At 36.6% G+C, this 21,696-nt stretch overlaps 1 protein-coding gene across 1 annotated transcript in view; it reads right to left on the bottom strand.

Annotated features, from left to right (window-relative positions):
- The window catches only part of LOC148955723 (uncharacterized), a gene marked incomplete at its 5' end in the record, with an annotated part of 49,869 nt that extends 36,421 nt beyond the window's left edge, over positions 1–13,448 (bottom strand). The window contains one exon of the mRNA XM_089107895.1: positions 13,422–13,448. Coding sequence (XP_088964021.1) covers positions 13,422–13,448 — 27 coding nt within the window. The remainder of the gene's footprint in view (positions 1–13,421) is intronic.
- Between the last annotated feature and the right edge of the window lie 8,248 nt (positions 13,449–21,696).

Raw genomic sequence — 21,696 nt, 5'->3', positions numbered from 1 at the left:
CGCCTGCAGCAATGTCTACAGGTGCAGATTCACCTTGCTACTTGAAAGTGCACTTTACTCTATTCTATACTACTGTGGAAGACATAGAATTCCCTTTCATCAGAAATAGTTGTAAGTACTACAGTCCAGTCTTTCAAAAGTAGTTTAGCCTCTACAGATTTCTATTTTGAGAATATTTTTACTTTTGTATTAGCTGATTTGTGACCAGCATGTTTTCAGTTATTTTGTAGGTTTACTTTTTGGTATGTTTCAATTATTAACAGATGTTTCAGTTATTTTGGTATGCTACTGTATGTTTCAGTTATTGTGTTTTAAGAGTGTATGTTTCAGTTACTGTATGTTTATGTTATGTCATCAACATTGTCATAGACTTTTTTATAATTGTTTAGTGCGACAAGCTTGTTAAAGCTTCCTGTATTTTGGTATTAATTCTTTACTTAGGCAGCACTATTGTGCAGCCTATGATAAATAAGTAAATAAATAAATAAAACATTTTCATTCCTCTCACCATCTTTACTAATAATGCTACCAAGGTAAGTGAAGCTGTCAAACTGATCAATCTTGTCCTTACCCATAATCACTTATTCCTAGTCTTAAGCAGCGTTCACAAGCATGTCTAGCTAGAATCCCATGTCTAGCCAGAATTCAATGTCTAGGCAGCAACCATACACAATTAAAGTTTGGTGCTTAGCTAAAACTACAAATTTAGTTTCAAATTGTCATTTCTACCCAATCAAGAGAGTTTACGCAGACAAAACTTTCAAAATTGTAATCCCTATTTTTACTGTCACAAGATAATGGACAAGATAAGCAAAACAATTGCCTTAGCGTGTTTCACTATTATGTCTAGTGTTGCATATTTGCCTAAAATGAAAAAAAAAACAATTAATGAGAAAACAAACATTTAATTTCAGTTTAAAAATGCAGGGTGAACCAGGGTAATTCCAGACAGTGGGTAATTCCAGACACTCCCCATCTTGCTAACCCCTCGTTAGATTTGTTTTGAAAAAAAAAACAAAGAGGTAGTGCCAAGACTCTAGTTTATGACTCACTATATCCGATTGACAACAGCAAGCACGTGGGGGAGACAGTCAGTCTTGAACCGGAGTCGGTCGGAGAAACTTTGATGAAAAAGTACATATGGTGTCAGTTTTTTTGTATCTGCTGGTGAACGGTGTAACTTACGGGTTTTTTTGTTTTACCATTCAAAAGGGTTTTAATTAGGGCATTAGTGTGATTTTTTGTAGATTTTCCTCTCTAACTGTTTTGCCATAGGGTGGGTGTCCGGAATTACCCATTTTCTGACCCCCAACAGGGTAATTCCGGACAGATGGTGAGGCCGTAATTCCGGACACAGAGGGGTATTTCCGGACGTTGGAAAATGTGATGCAATCAATTCCTTTTCATCGAATTTTGACCTCTGCCTCCTGGAACTGCGTTCTATCAGATATTCTCGAGTTTCTAGCAATGTAGCATGAGTTTACTGAACTATGTTCAGGAAAAATAGTTTTTTCAGGGCTGATTATCTGCAATTTTCATTAGTTTTGGTTTCTTTCAGTGCAAACAACTTTTTTCTTATGCCTTTTACTTGCCCTTGCTTTTACTTTCAGATGCCAAGGACACAGTACATCCCAGAAGATCTGGACAAGGCGTTGGCAGAGGTGAAAATAGGTTTACTGACAATCAGACTCGCAGCAGCAAAGTATGGGAATCCAAAGTCGACGATTTCGGACCATTTGACTGCGACATCGTCAAAAGTGGGAGCAGGTAGACCTACACAACTGGATTTAGATGAAGAAGCAACACTCGCAAAGTGCATCAAAACCATGGACAAGTGGGGTGTTGGACTATCCTGAACCGATATATTCGCTCTTGTAGGCAAATATGTGAAGGTGAACAATATGAAAACTACTTTCAAAGACGGTGTTCCTGGTTGGGACTGGTGGAAATACTTCAAACAACAACACAACCTTAGTCTCAAGAAGCCTGAAACCGAAGAGAATTCAAGATACAAAGCCAAAAATCCGCTCTTGATCTCTGGATTTTTTAATCTTCTCTCAGAGACGTTGAATGAACTTGAACTCCTCGATAAGCCCCACTTGGTGTACAACCTGGACAAGACGAGCTTCTGTACTGATCCTTCGAGAACCAAAGTTGTGGGACAGAAGAACTTGCCAAGTTCCCACCGAACTGCTGGAACAGGGACAGAAAACACAACAGTTCTCGGTTGCATCAACGCTGCAGGGGCAATTCTCCCCCCCCCCCCTGATCATATTCAAAGACAAATCTGTTTGGTCCACTTGGAGATCCAATGACGCTTTGCCTGACACTTCATATGCTGCCACAGAAAAGCATTTTCTGTGGCAGCAAGCATTTGCATCCACTGGAGTTTATGATCCTAGCGTACCAGAGAGAGCCAACCGTGCGAAAATCAACAGAGAGCGGTTTGACCCGCGGAAACTCAGGGCTTATGATGCCTTTCTTGAAGGAAAGAAAAGAAAACAAGCAAAGAAACCAGCAGAGAAGTCAACAGCCGATAGGATTGGGCCTAGAGTCCAGAGAGAAAGTGAAAATCTAGCCGCCAACATCAACATTTCTTCCCATGAGAAGAAACCACCAACTCCAATGAAGAAGACCTTTGAAGAGCTCCTGTTAGAGAGTGTAAGAAGAGAACCGAGAAGTGAACCAGGACAAAGGAAAAAATCACTCAGAAAGCTGCTGAAGTGATCACTTCTAAGGTGTATTTAGAGCAACTTAAGAAGCAGCAGGAGGAAAAGGCAGACAGGAAAAAAGGTGTGGGAAAGAAAACCAAAGCAAAAGAAACTGGTGATACCCAGACCTCTGGTGCTAAAAGCAAAACGATGAAGCTCTCACGAAAAGCAAACTTCCCAGTTGCCTTTTCTGACACCAAAAGAAAGTCCGAGATACCATACACTGACAACAATGATGACAATTCTCTTGAAGAGACGTGTGTTCCTGATGACCTCGATCAGCCTGGCCCTAGCAAGAAAAAGATCGCAAACGAAGCTTGACCATTATTATGCTGTGTATTACGACGACTCACCTTATTTTGGCAGAATCGTTGACTTTGTTGACGAAGGGGTTGTTAGGATGAAGTTCCTAAAGCTCGACTCAGCAGCGACGTACGAGTTTAGCTTGCCCAAGAACGATGACATCACAGACGTCGCAGAAGAGTTTATCTTGGGAGGGCCCCTCACTCTGAAGGGCACTGGACTCTTCACTATAAGCGAGCATCGCGAAATGGTGAAACGCCACTAGGAAAGGAAGAAAAGCTATGGAAAAAAGCAGTGATCACCTAGTTCCTCTGTGTTTTGCTTTTAAACTTGTTTTTATCAGTATTTTAAGTCGTCTTTTTTATTATTTTTACCTTATTTTTAATATACAAATTTCAAGGAAGTTAGCAGATGAATTCTGTAGTTACAGGAGATGAAGGCCCAGACTGTCAGGTCCCCAAGTCCTTCAGAAGACTATTTAAATGCTGGCTCGGGGTGGTATAATCACCTTATTATCAAATTATTGTGAGAATCCATGGTTTGACACATTGAAAAAATGAGATTTTATTTTCAGAAAAACAAAATCACGACTGCAAAGCTGAATAACTCCGCTAGTTTGGAAGGTACGCGCATGAAATTTGGAAGAAACATAGATTCTGGGGTGCTTATACCACCAACCAAAGCTAAGATTTTTTACTCCTTCAGGTATAAGATATTGACCTTGTCCAGAATTACCCATTTTTTGGTGGCTAATTTTGGACACCATGGGAAAATTTCAAATGAGGTCACCCACCCCCTTTATAGTTCGAATTCCGGAAGTTTCTAGCTCTTGTATGAAGGCTAACAGTCTGAACTTTCATACAAATCCAATTTTACGGCAAGATTTTAAGTCTGCTGGCAGGAGGAATTTTTTGAATCCAAAAAAAAGGTCAAAGTGTCTGGAATTACCCTGGTTCACCCTAAACAAAAATGATGAAAATATTGGAACATGAATCATTCTGATTGGCTGTAATAAAAAATCCTAGACATTGAGTTGTAGAGTCTAGAACTCAATGTCTAGCCAATCACCTTGTCAAGCATGTCTAGCTAAGTGCCAAATTTTACTTGTGAATGGTCATTGCCTAGACATTGAATTCTGGCTAGACATGGGATTCCAGCTAGACATGCTTGTGAGTGCTGCTTTAGCAACAAAGTTCTCTTAACATTAATGCTCAGACCTATTCTAGCACCCTGAACTTGCAAAATCTCTAAAAGTTTGTTCATTTTGCTCACTCTTTCAGCTAGGATGCTTTAATCATTGGCATAATCTAAATCTACAAAAGTTTTTCGTTCCCATTTGATTCCATGTTCCTTTGCCTTTTCTGTGCTCATTAAATAAGTCTGCCAATATGATCAATATAAACAGAGAAAGAACACTACCCTACTTAATTCCTTATTTAATACAAAACCAGCTACTAATCTCATTTCCTTCTTTAACTGCAGCAGTGATATTCTTGTACATAGGGGGGTGGGGGGCTAGTTGCTCTTGGATCTCTTTTGACTCTTCAAAAGTAAACTTAATCTTTCGATTTTCAATCAAACGAGCATTGAATTCTGGCTAGACATGGGATTCTAGCTAGACATGCTTATGAGTGCTGCTTTAGTAACGAAGTTCTCTTAACATTAATCCTCAGACATATTCTAACCCCCTGAACTTGTAAAATCTCTAAAATTTCATTCAGTTTGCTCACTCTTTCAGGTAGGATGCTTTAATCATCGGCATAATCTAAATCTAGAAAAGTTTTTCTTTCCCATTTGATTCCATGTTCCTTTGCCTTTTCTGTGCTCATTAAATAAGTCTACCAATATGATCCATATAAACAGAGATAGAACACTGCCCTGCTTAATTCCTTGTTTAATATAAAACCAGCTGCAAATCTCATTTCCTTCCTTAACTGCAGCAGTGTTATTCTTGTACATAGCACTAATCTATTTAATGTATTTGTCTGGTATACCATAGAAGGATAAGGCCTCTGCTAAGGTTCACCCATCAGCTGAATCAAACTCTTGCTCATAATCTATAAAACTGTGTACTAACTATGTTTGATGACTTAAACACTTCTAAATTATTAGCCTAAGAGTCGAAATTTGGTTAGCACATTGGTTAAATTCTAGTTTAGATACTTTTTGCTACCTTGGAAAGGAGTTAGCTTAGGAAAATAAAACTTATAGGGATTGGTCTACAGACTAAAGTATGTCCTTGATAGGTATTTTGAAGTACCCACATCTACTCCATATCCCTCTAGAAGGCAGTGACATTTGATGAACATTAAAAATCTTTGTGTTATAAAAGTGAAACCTTGCAAAATAGAACTTCTGCCTAAATGAATACAAAAAAAAAAATGTTTTCAGCTTGACATCTTTGCTCAATCCAAATTTATAAGATTTCAAACATATGCAAATACATTCTATAAATTTAGAAAAAAAAACAAAAAACAGTGATATGGCTTAAAATACTACTAAAAAATAACAAGAATTGCATTTTCAGATCTAAAACCAGAGAAAAAGAAAGTGGCAGCTAACTGAAAATAAAGGTAAAATTTTATTTTGTCAAAAATTCAATAGGTCAACCAGTCAAGTAGGCAAATTTAAAATACCTAGAAATCAGAAGAGGGTTAACATAGAACCTTGGTAATACCTTCCCAGGGGCGTAGGGGGGCTAGTAGCCCTTTAATCTCTTTTGACTCTTAAAAATTGAAATTAAACTTTCAATTTCCATTCACATGAGTCCTTTCTGAAGTCTTTAGAAGCATCCGTTCTATAAGAACCATATATGCCCCCAGGACATAACTTACAACGCCTGCCCCCATGCCCTGGGGGGTTATATCAACAATGGAGTTGTTTTTTTTATCTGGCCTTTGAACTATTTTTAACAAAATGGCTGTCACAAAATTTTTATTGTATGGGTTAGGGGAAAAAGGCATGGAGGGGGGTGGGGGGGGTCTAGTTGCCCTCGGATCTCTTTTGACTCTTCTTCTTCTTCTAATTCACAGCAGGCGGGCTATTCAGTTGGTACTATTTAGCCCTCTTCTTTTTGCTTCACTCTGTGGAGCTACAGGGCTACTGTCTTGGTTGTTTCTTATTTATTAGATATTCTCAGATATCTTTCAGTAGATCTTTTGACTCAAGGAGTTCAAATATAAGATGATAGATATCGATTTCTGTGCTCTTTGTGCAGGTATAGTTGGCTAAGCTCTTGGCTGATAGTGAGATTTTGTGGTGATTGAAGCATTTTAACAGTTTACAAATCAAGATATGTTGTGCAGACGTCAGCATATTACATTCAAATAGGCAATGGTCAATTGCTTCGTTATTCATATTACAATGCCTGCAAAGAGGGGACAGGGGAATTGAACCACATGAATTAGAAAGCTTATATGAGAATGCAAGGAAATTTAGTCCATTTGTTCCAGAACGAATTCTATGATAGATTTTAGAAAGATACTTATTGGGAAAGGGGGAAACGAAAGGATTAATCTTATTAAAATTAATATCTGATAGCCTCCATCGGAAAATATCTCTAATTGGGATTGGTCTCCCACTTGGCTGGTCAATATTTATATCATTTTTAGCTATTTCATCAACCTGATGATTACCAATTATGCCAGAGTGGCTAGGAATATACTGAAAATAAGTTTTTATGCCACTTGAACCAAGATTATCAATAATACTGAGACAGTGGTAAGTGTCAGTGTCCAACTTATATTTTGGAGCTGAGGCCAGCAGCTCAAGGCTTGATAGAGAATTGGAATAGATGATAATATTATTCGAATTTGCAATCAAAGGTTGGTTTTCCTTAAGGTGTTCTAATGCCATGATTATGGCATTTAACTCAGCAGACATTATAGATAAATTATTAAATAATCTCTCACCCATTGCAATTTTCAGGTGAGGAAGGAAAACACCAATTGCAACCTTCTCATTCATTTTTGACCCATCAACAAATATTTGGAAGTGATTTTTATAGGTAATTGTATTAAGTTCTGCAAATTTTTTCTGGACAAAAGCAATGGGGGTTAAATCTTTATTCCATTTTGAAAATTCAGTATTTAATATGGAAATGACCAATTCCATGGAGGGAATTGGGGAAAGTAGGTGCAATAAAATTTGCAGGTACAGGGAACTTCTTTTGAATATTGGCATACTCATCTGCAATACCTCTATACATGGCTGGATTTCTTAACCAATTATGTAATGTATGTGAGCTATTTGATTCAATTTTTGTAAGATGTTTTGTCAAGAAAAAGCTACGTCTCTCCCTTATTGTTGTTAATCCACCCTCCATAAGCAGAAACTTGGTGCTTGTGGGTTTCCTAAGACCAAATATGAGACGTATTATATCATTTTGTGTTGTTTCAATTTTTTGCATCTGGGTCTTTGCACATGCACCATAATCGATGAGCCCATAGTCAATATGGGGTCTTATATGTAATTTATAAAATTGGAGTAAGGTTTTCTCCTTACAAACCCAGGGTGTGGAAAGAAGTATTTTTAATATATTTGCTTTTCTATAGCATTTTTTATTGTGTTTGAAACGTGGAGACAGAAATTAAGTTTTTGGTCAAGCATGAGAAATAGGTAATTAATATGATTATCTTCTGGAATAATTGTTTTATTTAGAGTTAGTTTTGCATTAACATGGTTTCGCTTTCGGTGAAATTGGATTATTTTTGACTTGGTGGGTGCAATGGGTAAATCTGAATGTTGAGAGAATTTTTGGAACTGGAAAAGTGACTTTTGCAGATTTGACTGTGCTATCTGAAAGGTGTTGCCAGATGACCATAGCACCAGATCATCAGCATATTGTAGATTCGTGTGGGGTAGGTTCATGTCCCAGAGATATAGGGCAAATAGGAGGCTACTGAGGACTGCTCCCTGAGGTAGGCCTTTGGTTATTGTCTTTTGGGGTGAAGAGGCTGAACCAACACAAATAATGAAACTTCACAATTCTATAAAGGATTTAATAAAGAATACTAGCTTAGGGGGCACTCCAAGGTTCGCAAGCTTATTTAAAAGGAATTGGTGGTTCACATTATCATATGCCCCTTCAAAATCTAGGAAAGCTGTCACTAGGACATTATTTTTTGAGAAAGATTCATTTATTGCATTTGTCAGCAAAATGAAAACATCTGTTGAGGTGTGGTGTTTCCTGAATCCAGTTTGAGTGTGTGGGATCATAATATTTTTTTCAACAAACCAGAGGAGTCTGTGATAAATCATTTTCTTCATTATTTTCCCCATCATAGCTATAATCATTATGGGCCTATAAGACTCAGAGTTATATTTTGGTTTATTTTTCTTTAGGATTGGTATGAGGGACGAACATTTCCATATATTGGGGAACCTAGAAGATGCCCAAGCATGATTATAACAATTTAGCAGTTCTTGTTTGTATGAAGGTGTGAGATTCTTTATCCATGTAGGGTGTATATTGTCATAACTGCTGCTAGTTTTGGTCCTAATATGATGTATTGCATTATTCAATTCCTGGATTGAAAATGGATTAGTTATGTACTCGGATCCTGGGCGTGGTTGGTACCTTGGGTTCATAGGAATTGTGGACAGTTTGCTTTGATTATTTGATGTTAGCTTATTAACAAAAAGTGTTGCAAATAGGTTAGCTTTACCATTATCATTGTCATAATGGGTATTATTATGTATAAGCTCATACAGGAGTGGGTTGGGGGAAGTCTTTTTCCCACAGATGTGGCTTATGACATTATGTATAATTGGCTCATGAGTTTCTCTGGAGATATTATTTGCAAAATTATTCCAGTATTTATATTTAGTATCTATTATAGTCCTTTTTAGATTAGATTCTGCTTGTAATTTTTTTAAGTATGTAATAGGTGATGGTTTTTTTATGAATTCTGTCCTAGCTGCCTTTTTTATCCTCCATTTATTTAGGCACTCATTTGTCCACCATGCTTTAGGAATTTTTTTAGGGAATGTTTTCTTAGGTGTTGTCTTGGGGATAGCATGATTAGCTTTATTTACTAGTAAAGATGTCAAGGCTTCAGCATGTGTGTCAACTGTTGTGTTAGAAATGCATGAACTTTGGTTGAAACTTGTAATTTCATCATTTAGCATATTTTGGAACATAGACCAATTTGCTTAAGTGTTCATATATTTGGCGGTATGAGATAAAGTTTCCGCAGGTTCATTTAGGGAGCAAAATATAGGAAAGTGGTCAGTACATAGACTATCAATTTTATTTATGTAAATTTTGTTCAAAAAATTTGATGACACAATTTGTAGGTCAATTGTGGAGAATCTGCCACTTTTGGGGTTGAAATATGTGTTCAGGTTTGGAGGGGTAGCAACAGCTAAGCCATTATTATTTGAAATCATATTCTCAATGAATTTACCAGCTTTATTTGCTGGTTTATTCCCCCACAAAAGGCTGTGGGCATTGAAATCACCACAAATAATGATATTTTTTAACATATTAGAATTATTTATATAATTAAAGAACTCCTTGGTATCTGTAGTTTGGCCATTAGGGTTATAAAAGCTTATTATGTAGGTTTTTAAATTATTCACCCAAACACTGATACCAATTACATCAACATCATTTGCAAAATCTGGAAAATTGATGCCCGAAAATTTTATATTATTATTAACTAATAAAGCTACCCCACCTCCTTTTCTCTCTGAAGATCTATCCTTTCTCAGGATAGAATATCCCGGAGACTTAATTTGTTGATTTTGGGTTAAATGAGTTTCCTGGAGGCAAGCAATATTAATGGAATTATTATTCATAAATGATATTAGTTCATTTAGCTTATTTTCTGTGAGTGATCTTACATTCCAGTGGAGTATTGATATATGTTGTGTTGTTGATTTATTCTTCATATGACTGTCTATTAATGTTCAGCTTTGTTAAAAGTAGAGCAAGATCTTTTTTTGCTTGAACTAGCATAACATCAGGGATGTAGATTTTTGCTAATTCTGCAATGATTTTTGTTTTCTGTAGTTTCTATATGCTCATGGCCTGAACTGCATTACAGTTTAGAATGAATAAGCATATATTTGGGGATTGCATGTTTGGTTGTGCATCCTGTTTGTTGGTTAAGGGGTTGATTCCTGGTAGTGTTACTGGTTTGTTTCCTCTTGGGAGGGGGGGCCAGGCTGACCTCATCTCACCTGACAAGGAGGCTTGTTGGCTTGGTGATTCCTTCTGATAGGGATTTGAGCTAGGGGGCTTAGAAGATGGTGTTTTATATGGGGTGCTTGATGCATTGGGGGCATTTGACTTGGGGGTTTTGGTTGGTTTCATTACAGGCTTTATTTGGTATTATTGGCCAGCATTGGCTTTCATTGCTGCAAAGGGGTATGGGATGGCTTTCTCTGTTGATATTTGGAGTCTTAGAGCTCTTTTCTTGTATGCAGGGAATAATGATTTATTTGTATATTCATGTGGGCCTTTGCAATTGATGCATGTAGGCTGAGTGTTGTTGCAAGTTGTCAGCTCTTTAGGATGGAAAGATTTACAATTACTACACTCTTGGAGAATTTCATTGCATTTGTTTGTCGTGTGTCCCAGTTTGAAACACTTCTGACCCTGGATAGGCTTAGGTTTGTATTCCTTGTGTGGTTTTATTTGCCCAAATAGGAATAATTTTTCTGGGATATCAATTTTATCCTTCAGTGTGAATAAGAAGGATCAACTGGTTTTTAGGCCATTAGAGTTAGGTTTTCCAAGTTGGGTAACATCCTCAACTGGGATTGTGTTTCCAGCCCTATCTGAGAGGCCTTCTTTTAACTCCTGAGTAGATATCTCTGGGGGAACATTATAAACTACTATTTTCGTTGGTGATTGTTTTGGGTTCCAATTAGATGCAATAACTGGGGTATTCAGAAGGGATTTAAGGTTAATTATTGTATCTGCTGATTTCTGATCTTCTACAGCTATTAGCAGAGATCCATCACGGTTAATGTTAAGAGAGAACATTGATTTTAGCAGTTTAAAAATTGCAACTCTTATTGCAGTGATCATTTTTATTTCAAAGGGGGTAGTGGGAGTAATTTTAAGGTAAATTCCTAAGTTTTTGGAGGGAGGATCTTGGGCAGGGAGAGGGAAAATGCTTTTAATTGGGGAGATTTTTTTCCTTTTTTTTGAACTTCTAGAGAGGACCTCTTGAAACCCATTATCATCATTTATGGTTACATTAGCCCCTACACTTATCATTGTCCTATTCTCCAAATTGGAGCTATCATTAGAACTTTGAGATAGCGTGCTTGACCAGCCAGGATGGGTATCTTTCACTATGACACTTTCACTGGAATTTGATTTGGGATCTGGGGGGACTTTTTTTTTTGGAGGACTTCTAATCATTGCCTATTGGAAAAAGCTTTAAACACAAAAATAAAACTAAAACAAGAAGGGAAAATAGAATGATATCAAACCGTCTGCACTATATTATGGGGAGGATAAACACCACAGTATAGCCCTGAGGATGAGTTGAGCAGGATTGGTTTGTTACAACTGCTGATTAGAAGCGATAATAATCACAAGAAAATATATTTCGATTTTCTTATAAGGTTGACTCTTCAAAAGTAAACTTAATCTTTCAATTTCCAATCTTACAAGCATTGAATTCTGGCTAGACATGCTTGCGAATGCTGTTTTAGCAACAAAGTTCTCTTAACATTAATCCTCAGACCTATTCTAGCACCCTGAACTTGCAAAATCTCTAAAATTTCATTCATTTTGCTCACTCTTTCAGCTAGGATGCTTTAATCATCGGCATAATCTAAATCTAGAAAAGTTTTTCGTTCCCATTTGATTCCATGTTCCTTTGCCTTTTCTGTGCTCATTAAATAAGTCTATCAAAATGATCCATATACACAGGGATAGAACACTACTCTGCTTAACTCCTTATTTAATACAAAACCAGCTACTAATCTCATTTCATTCTTTAACTGCAGCAATGTTATTCTTGTACATAGCGCTAATCTATTTATTGTATTTGTCTGGTATACCATAGAAGGAGAAGGCCTCTGCTAAGGTTCACCCATCAGCTGAATCCAACCCTTGTTCATAATCTATAAAACTGTATACCAACTATGTTTGATGACTTAAACACTTCTAAATTATTAGCCTAAGAGTGGAAATTTGATTAACACATTGGTTAAATTCTAGTTTAGATATTTTTTGCTAACTTGGAAAGGAGTTAGCTTAGGAAAATAAAACTTATAGGGATTGGTCTACAGACTAAAGTATGTCCTTGATAGGTATTTTGAAGTACCCACATCTACTCCATATCCCTCTAGAAGGCAGTGACATTTGATGAACATTAAAAATCTTTGTGTTATAAAATTGAAATCTTGCAAAATAGAACTTCTGCCTAAATGAATACAAAAAAAAAAAATGTTTTCAGCTTGACATCTTTGCTCAATCCAAATTTATAAGATTTCAAAGATATGCAAATACATTCGGTAAATTTAGAAAAAAAAACAGTGATATGGCTTGAAATACTACTAAAAAATAACAAGAATTACATTTTTAGATCTAAAACCTGAGAAAAAGAAAGTGGCAGCTAACTGAAAATAAAGGTAAAATGTTATTTTGTCAAAAATTCAACAGGTCACCCAGTCAAGTAGGCAAATTTAAAATACCTAGAAATCAGAAGAGGGTTAACATAGAACCTTGGTAATACCTTCCCAGAGTTTGCTTTTGCCCAGGATTCATTAATGAAAGTTTCATCTTCTTTACCTAACCCCTTTCCAAGATAGCAAAAGTAGCTAAACTAGAATTTTACCAACACATCCTCTACCCTTCCAAAAACTGCATTGTTTGTCTCTTAAAAGTTTATCTATGGCTATTGGATCTTTGACTTGTGTTGTCTGCAAGTCCTGTGGATATGGTCAGTCTTAAATTTATGAATTACTTTTTTGGGGTCTCTTATTGCCTTGAAATGACTCACAGAATTGATAGACTATTTAAATTACACTTACTCTAAGCCTATCTGGTAAATTTTTACCAAATCATATTATTGAGTTAGGAATAAAGTGAATACACCATTCCATGCCTTTTTATGCTGATTACAAATATAATCATCATTTCTAACAGAAATGAATTTCAGCCCCCCTAACCTAACCTAACCCCCACCCCCAGATTTGCAAATATATATCCTGAATTGACATTTATAGGGGGGGAGCTAAAATTCATTTCCAATAGAAATGATTGTTATATTCATAATCTGCATAAAAAAAGGCATTGAATGGTATATTCACTTTATTTGAAACTCAATAATATGATTTGGTACAAATTTACCGCATATCTACCTTAGTTTAACCCTAAGACAGATGAATGAGATGATAGCCTAGACTATCTACTAAAAAATTAAATGAATCTTGTTATACAATTCTAAAAGTTGTTGTTGTTGTTGTTTAGTTGACGTTTGAGCGAATCAACCGCTCGTATACGTGCGATCCTCTATTAAATCTTGGGTCCTAAATGGAGCCACGTCACATTGAATCACACAAATATATGTTTGGCACAGGCCACGTCAACACTTAACTATCATGGGGTTGTACTAAGACGTTGTACAGAGTGTTCTTATTTAAAGCACTAACACCTATTTCACATCACATTCTGCTATGGTCAAGTAACATATCTATAAAAAAAAAAAAAAAAAAAAACACTTTTAAACTACAAATATTATAGAACGTTATGCAGATTAAAATTTTTTAATATACTTAGTCAATAATGATATAGGCTTTATATGGGCTCATTTAGAGGACTTAGCATGACCTAGGATTGCTCTCATTGTAAACGCACTGAAATACTTCAACATTAAACTTCTAAATACATTTCTGTGTGCCTCATATTTCCTACACTTCATAAGGATATGTTTAACATCATCATACTCATTACAAATATCACAGTACGGAGAGTCAGCTCTGCCCCACTTATGCAAAACTGAATGGGTTTTGGTATCACCTGTCCTCAATCTGAAAATGATAGCAACAACAGATTTAGTATCGCGTACCACCCCATCAGGTAGTGGCCTATAATAACAAAGCTTTAAAATCAGGTTTATACAGTTTCTAATATACTCATTACTCTCCCTATCACATAATACATTATAAATACAAGTTTTATAATCACTTTTTGTGGGCTTTACAATTATACTCTGGCCATTTAAAATACCCCACTTAGCCATATTATCAGTAGATTCATTTCCAGCAATTCCAAAATGTGCTGGGACCCACACCAAAAGTATATTATTCCCCATACACTCTAATGACCTAAAAATTTGATGAATACTATAAACTATCTCACGACTAGGGTCATGTTCATTCATCAGGTACTTAAGGGCTGATGCAGAGTCAGAACAAATTATCCATCTTTGTGCATGTCCATATGACTTTATAAAATCTAAAGCTTTATACAATGCTATCATCTCAATTGAAAAAATAGATAGGCTACTTGGTAACTTGAAACTATATGAAATTGACATACTGGGAATCACCACCATGCAACCAGCACCCTCATCTGACTTAGATCCTATCAGTAAAAATTTGTGTATGGTCTCTTAAATGGTCAGTCTGTCTAAACCAGTCCTGTTTTAAAGTCATATTATCCACATTACCACGGTCAGACATAGGAAAGTACACATTATCCTTTATTTCAAATGGTTTATTTAATACACTATCCTCAAAGGCAATCTCATTTATTGGTGTTATATTTGGGCACTCACTAGAAAGTAAATTAAAACATCTATAAAAAGCAGGAATATTCCTGGTCTTAAATCTAATATCTCTATTGTAATTTCTTATTATTTCCATGTTAATAAGATCATCATCTAGACTAGCCTTCTTAGCAAAATACTTCACAAGTAACTTATCACGTCTTAATGTAAGGGTATTCACCCCCAACTCAATCATCATTGCAGGAACAGGGGGTACTATTTAGGCAGCCTAAGGATCGCCTAAGAGCACTATGATAAGCTACATCTAACTTTTTTAAATTCTTCTTGCTAGTATCACCATATATAAAGCTACCATAATCAAACTTAGTAATAATAACAGCCTTTATAATTTTACTAAGGCACTTATAAGAAGCGCCCCTTTTTCCTAGGCACATTACATTTATAAGGTTTAACCGACTCCTTATATTACCAAGTAAATACTCTATATGTCTCAACCAAGTTATTTTACTATCCAAAATTAGGCCTAGGTAACAAAAAGAATCATCCACCCTAATAACCTGATTTTGGAGATTCACCTGTGGTATTGGAGTATTATTACTTTTTGAGAAAAGCATACCAACTGTTTTCTCAGGTGATAATATCATATTATTCTCTCTACACCACTGTTGTACATTATTCAATGCTTTTTGTATCACTGACAGTAGATGATGGGGTATTTTTCCAGTTGTAACTAGTGCAATATCATCTGCATATATATATGTTTTGTAGCCAAGGACAGTTGAGAGGTCCAAGTCACAGCAATAAATAATAAACAATATGGGGCTTAACACACCTCCCTGAGGTAGTCCCATGTCAGTTTTAATCTGAAAATCTGTACTATATCCTCCAGCAGATACTCTAACCTCACGATTCCTCAAAAAGCTAGAGATCCAATTGACATACCCTATAGGAACACCAATCTCCTCTACTTTTTTTCAACAGCTTGTCCACATCTACTTGGTCAAATGCAGACTTCTTGTCTAAGAAGACAGCAAATGTATCCTTCCTGCAGCTGAAGCCCTGTTTTATTTGGTTCTCAAGTCTAACTAGGCAGTCAGTTGTGCTCTGGTTTGGAAAAAAACCAAACTGCTCTTTCTGAGCAGATTTTATTACAAGCTCAAGAATTTTATTTTTTTATCAAGTGTTCTAGTAATTTACAGAGGCAGGATGTTAGAGAAATGGGTCTATATGAATCTGGGCTAGAAGATTCCTTTCCTGTTTTAGGTATTGGGATAATGAATGTCTTTCTCCACTCTTTGGGAGTATACCCCTCTTTAACAGACTTGTTAAAAAGAATCAGAAGTGTGTTTTTGGCTTCCTCTGGTAAATTTTTTAGCATTTGGTTGTGTATTTGATCAGGACCAGTTGCTCCTGGTTTGATTTTCTTTAAAGCATTTTCAAGTTCTTCCAGAGTGAAGTCTTCCATTGGAGGGTGGTTTATCTTTTCAATAATTGTATTGCTTGGTGTTTAATGAGGGTATATGTGATCACTTTTCAAAAAATTTTCTAGGAGGATCTTCATTTTATCCTCTGGAGCTGTGAACTCCCTGCCATCCATTTTGAGTAGGACAGGAATTTTTGGGGGATTTTTTGGCCAGGATAGATTTTAAAATTTCGCCACATATCTTTCAGAGTCATATTATTTGAAAATTTTTCCTCAATTAGTTTCTTCCAGCCTTCTCTTGTTTCTTGGAGGATAGTTTTTTTTTAGGACTGCAGTGGCCCTATTCATCTCTATTTTATTACTTATTGTTGGATTTCTTGCATATTGGTTTCTAGCTTTTTTTTCCAGCCAAGTTTTTTCACAGTTAGCATTCCAGCCTGGAATGGAGTTTCTTTTTGTTTTTTTAGGCTTACAAAAACCAAAAATATCTTCACTAGTTTTCACTAGTAAATTTGTAATTTGTTCATTCATTAAATCAACTGGATAATCAGGTGAAATTTTTTGGATTTTAGAGGCAATGGTACTTTGCCAGCTTGGCCATTTGCTATTACAGAATTTCCACATTTTTGTCCTCTGGAATTCTGGGAAATTTATGCATTCCTCAAGTTCCACTATTACTGGAAGATGATCAGAATCTACTGCGCCAGCTAGTTGGACATGATGATTTACAGCTAATGAAAAAGAAACAAGTGTTAAATCTAGAGTAGAGTACTTACCATTAGTTACGTTTAGCCTAGTGCCCAGATCACATGGTGTAATAAGGCAGATGTTACTTTCAGGCTCCAAGATATAGTCAGCAAAGGCAAGAGATTGTTGGTCCTGTTGTGATGTAGTATCCCACATTTGATTATGAAGGTTTAAATCACCTCCTGTAATTTTGTCATTTTCACAAAGATCTTTGACCTTTTTAAATTGACTCACACAAAATTCACTGTTGCTCTGTTATAATAATTAACAACAGATAGCCATCTATTGTCATCCAGTTTGACATTCACAAATCCAACTTCATTTTTACCTGTAAAGGGCACTTGTATTTTCCTGAAGGGTATATTTTCTCTTACCAGTGTCAGCAGACCTCCTTTTTTCCCTTCTCTATCCCACCGTACAGGATGAAAGCCAGGAAATTTTGGTGTTTTCTTTTCATTAGTTAGTAGAGTCTCTTGGAGGAGCACCAGATCAGATTTACCTCTTATTATTAAAGTATTTATAAGAGCAGTTTTAGTTTTCCCCATTCCTTGTGTGTTTAGTTGCAGGGCCTTCATGTTTTATTGATGTGCTTCCCCTTCTTTAGATTTTTTCCTTTGCCTGGTGAGTTCTCTTTGTTAGGTGACGTGCAGGCTCTTTTTCCATTTTAGTCTCACTCTGTTCTATATCTGTATGGTCATTGCTTGCAGAATTTTTAGTTGCCCCAGGGACAAGGTCAAGAACTTCATCTAGGACCCTAGTAAAATTTCTTACTATTCCTGTGTTTTCTGAAGTTTTGGGTAGCATATCAATCAATGACTCACATATAGTAGTAAGAAAAGAGGCAACTGAGGTGAGGCATTTTTCTAATTTATCCACTCTAGTGCTTTGTTCCATCAAGCTAGTGTTCTGTTTTAGTTCATTAGTTTTTTCTTTAGGGAGATTAAAATGGCTTGTTGAGGGGACTGTTATCTTATTAACTTGACACAGTGCTTCCTTATAAGTCATATTTTTTGTATAAGCTATTTTAAGAGCTTCTGTTCTCTCATGATAATGGAGACATTGTTTGCTGTTTGCAGAGTGTGGGCCCTTGCAGTTTGCACACACTAGTGTTTGCTCTTCAGGTTTCTTATTTTTCTCAGGGTATTCATTTAGATTATGCTTTCCAGAGCAAAGAAGGCATCTTTCACCAGCCCAGCAGTTTAAAGCTGTATGTCCAAATTTTTGGCACTTATAGCATCTCAGAGCAGGGGGTATATATTGTTTTACACTAAAAAGTGCTCCCCATATTAATATTCTTTTTGGGAATTTTACTTCTTCTTGGTATTCTACTATAAGTCTATAAACACTCTTTATTTTCTTGCAAAGTATCTCTCTTTTCCATGAAACTGATTTCACTTACCTCTGGGTTGTTTTCTATTTCACTCTTCATTTCCTCTTTGTCAGCAAAACCCTTTGGGATAAATACTATACCTCTTTTATTTTTCACTTGTTTTACATTTCTGATGTCTTTTATTTCAAACCGAAGAACTACATTTTCTACTTTCAGGTCATTGAGGGCTAGTAAATTTACTGCTATTTCTTCACTATTGGCTAGTATTTCAATGCTACCACCAGGACCTAGGCGCTGACTAATCACTCCATAATGACCCTTACACTCATGGTTTCTAAATTCCTTTGTCAAGTATCTACCTAAAAATATTCTAGCTGTCCTAGGGATGGGTGACTCTCTATTATCAATAAAACCCTTAGCTAGTATATGCACAGAAGTCATTGTCATTTTAGTCAGAGTGTCTGAGCACAAGTCATGAGTCTGATTACCATAGCAAAAACCCCTTCCTGAACAGTTGTTCAGAGTCATGTGTGGCGCAGGAGGCTCCTCCTCCATCCCCACCTATCAAAATTACCAGGTAGCCTAGTATATAAATCCTAGAAAAATCAAAAACAACTACACTTACTAGGCTACCTACTTAATTCTAAAAGCTATGCCAGCTTAGCATCTCACACCAGTGTTGCCACTCGACCGGCACCACTCCGCGGCGCCGGCCTCGTAGAAAAGCGGCATTTCCGCGGCCTACCTGAACTAAAATGCGGTGAAAACCATGGCATGCCCGAAATTTTCGGAAAAGCTGTGTTTTTTATTTTTGAGAGAAAACTGGTGAAAAATATCGCTTTAATATGAATTTTGATTCAGTATCAAGTGAAGAGTGGTGAAGATCTGTCATAAATTTGAGAAAACACGTACAGTCTATCCCTCTTTTCAGCGGTCAAAGGTAAGCATGGTCAGATCAGTCAGTAAATAGAAACTTGTCTTTCATCGTTGTTTTAAAGCACGCAACAGAAGTAAAAGTATAGAGGTACCACAGCAGGGAAAGTCCACGGTGGGAAAACCGTATAAATGTGAAGTGAATGGTACCCCCCATGGAATTGGTCAAGTCCCATAATAAATACTGATTTCTCAAAGTGGAATAAAGATTTAACCCCCATTGCTTTTGTCCAGAAAAAAATTTGCAGAAGTTAATACAATTACCTATAAAAATCATTTCCAAATATTTGTTGATGGGTCAAAAATGAATGAGAAGGTTGCAAGTGGTGTTTTCCTTCCTCACCTGAAAATTGCAATGGGCAAGAGATTATATAATAATTTATCTATAATGTCTGCTGAGTTAATGCCATGATCATGGCATTAGAACATTATAAAGAAAACCAACCTCTGATTGCAAATTCAAATAATATTATCATATATTCCGACTCTCTATCAAGCCTTGAGTTGCTTGCCTCAGCTCCTCAATATAATTTGGAGATTGACACTTATCATTGTCTCAGTATTATTGATAATCTTGCTTCAAGTGGCATAAAAACTTATTTTCAGTACATTCCTAGCCACTCTGGCATAAGTGGTAATCATCAGGTTGATGAAATAGCAAAAAATGCTATAAATATTGACCAACCAAGTGGGAGACCAATCCCAATTAGAGATATTTACTGATGTAGGCTATCAGATATTAATTTTAATAAGATTAATCCTATCTTTTCCCTCTATCCCAATATGAATTTTTCTAAAATTTATCATGGAATTTGTTATGGAACAAATGGACTAAATTTCCTTTTATTCTCATATAAGTTTTCTAATTCAAGTGGTTCAATTCCCCTGTCCCCTCTTTGCAGGCATTGTAATATGAATAATGAAACAATTGACCATTGCCTATTTGAATGTAATATGCTGACGTCTGCACAACATACTTTGCTTTGTAAACTGTTAAAATGCTTTAAACACCATAAAATCTCACTATCAGCCAAGAGCCTAGCCAACTATACATGTACACAGAGCACAGAAATCGATATCTATCATCTTATATTCGAACTCCTTGATTCAAAAGATCTACTGAAAGATATCTGAGAATATCTAATAAATAAAAGAGGACCAAGCCAGTAGCTCTGTAGCCCACAGAGTGAAGCAAAAAGAAAAGGGCTAAATAGTATTAACTGAATAGCCCGCCTGCTGTGAATTAGAAGAAGAAGAATGGTGAAGAAATTAAAAGCGATTTTCCCTTGGGCCTTCAAGCCTATCCAATAGAATAATGGATGGGTAACTAGATTCTCGTATCTTGACCTTTTTCGATTAATGTTCAATGAAAATCAATATCAAAAGCTTCAAGAAGGAACATTCAGACAAATAATACAAGACAAACAGACAAGATTAATTTCAGACAAATAATACAGGACAAACAGACACGATTAATTGGAATCGGACTGTTTACGTGTGTCACAAACAATATCTAGGGTCAGACCATACAGAATACTTTGGTTCAAAACGTTACAGTCCCAAGAAGAGGCACTAGCCTTCACTTTGAGTACACGCTTGTTTTGTCCGGGTTCTAGCTCTAGCACTGACTTACCCAAGTCAAGCCCTCCTTTAGAATTGCGCTTAAGGCCATACTTGGTTTTCAGTGTTGCCAAAAGAGTCCCTGCACTCAGTCGGTTTCGCTTATCAGTTTCCACTTCCTTGAGCAAACTGAAGAGAAGCTCGGCAATAACGTTTGAGAAAGGGAGTGAGAAAAAGTATTGAACTATTTTCCTGACATTTGGGAACATCTGACTACCATTTGGTGACTTCGTTTGCAAGATGTGGTGCCAGTAAACGACAATGTCTGTGTCATCTTTTCAGAGAATGGAAAACGGTCAAGAATTTGTTGAACAGCTTCGACGTAGAAATCCCTCGTGGAGCGACGAATTCGGAGACTTTCCGCTACAAAACGGCCACTGGTAACTTCTCTCGTTTCGAGCCCCAAAAGGAAATCGTACCCTTTGTAGCCGATATAGACATTTTCGTCGGGAAGATATTTCACTTCGTCATGCAGATTGATGTCAAAAGGGTTGTCTGTTCTAACATATGAAGGCTTCATAAAATTCATGGCTAATGTCCGAAAACGTTTTTCCACCTGAGTTTTCATGAGGTGAAATGGGGGTTTTTCAGACTGGAAGATGGTGTTGAACTCATTCAGCTCTCCCAACACGTACTCGACAAAATAGATCATATCCCTCGAGTATGGGTTGTTTAGTGCCATTCTTACATGATCATTAGCATGCGGGGGATCATCAAGTACCAACGAGTCCCAGTACAACGTAAGAGTATCCAACTGTTCAAGAATACGGCGTGCACAGTTTTGTAACGACAACCAGTGTGTTGGAGCCAAAGCAAGGAATCTCTGCTGTTCCACTTGAGTAAAGACTTGAAATTCCTTCCTATATGCATCTTGGCGTTTTGCACTGTGCCTGAAGTGATTGCACACAGTCCGACATAGATCTTCGAGGC

The sequence above is a fragment of the Artemia sp. Qi Xiang Cuo genome, chromosome 2 (assembly GCF_049724085.1).
Source record: "Artemia sp. Qi Xiang Cuo chromosome 2, ASM4972408v1, whole genome shotgun sequence".
Taxonomy (NCBI): Eukaryota; Metazoa; Arthropoda; class Branchiopoda; order Anostraca; family Artemiidae; genus Artemia; species Artemia sp. Qi Xiang Cuo.
This window is presented reverse-complemented; position numbering and strand designations above follow the sequence as displayed.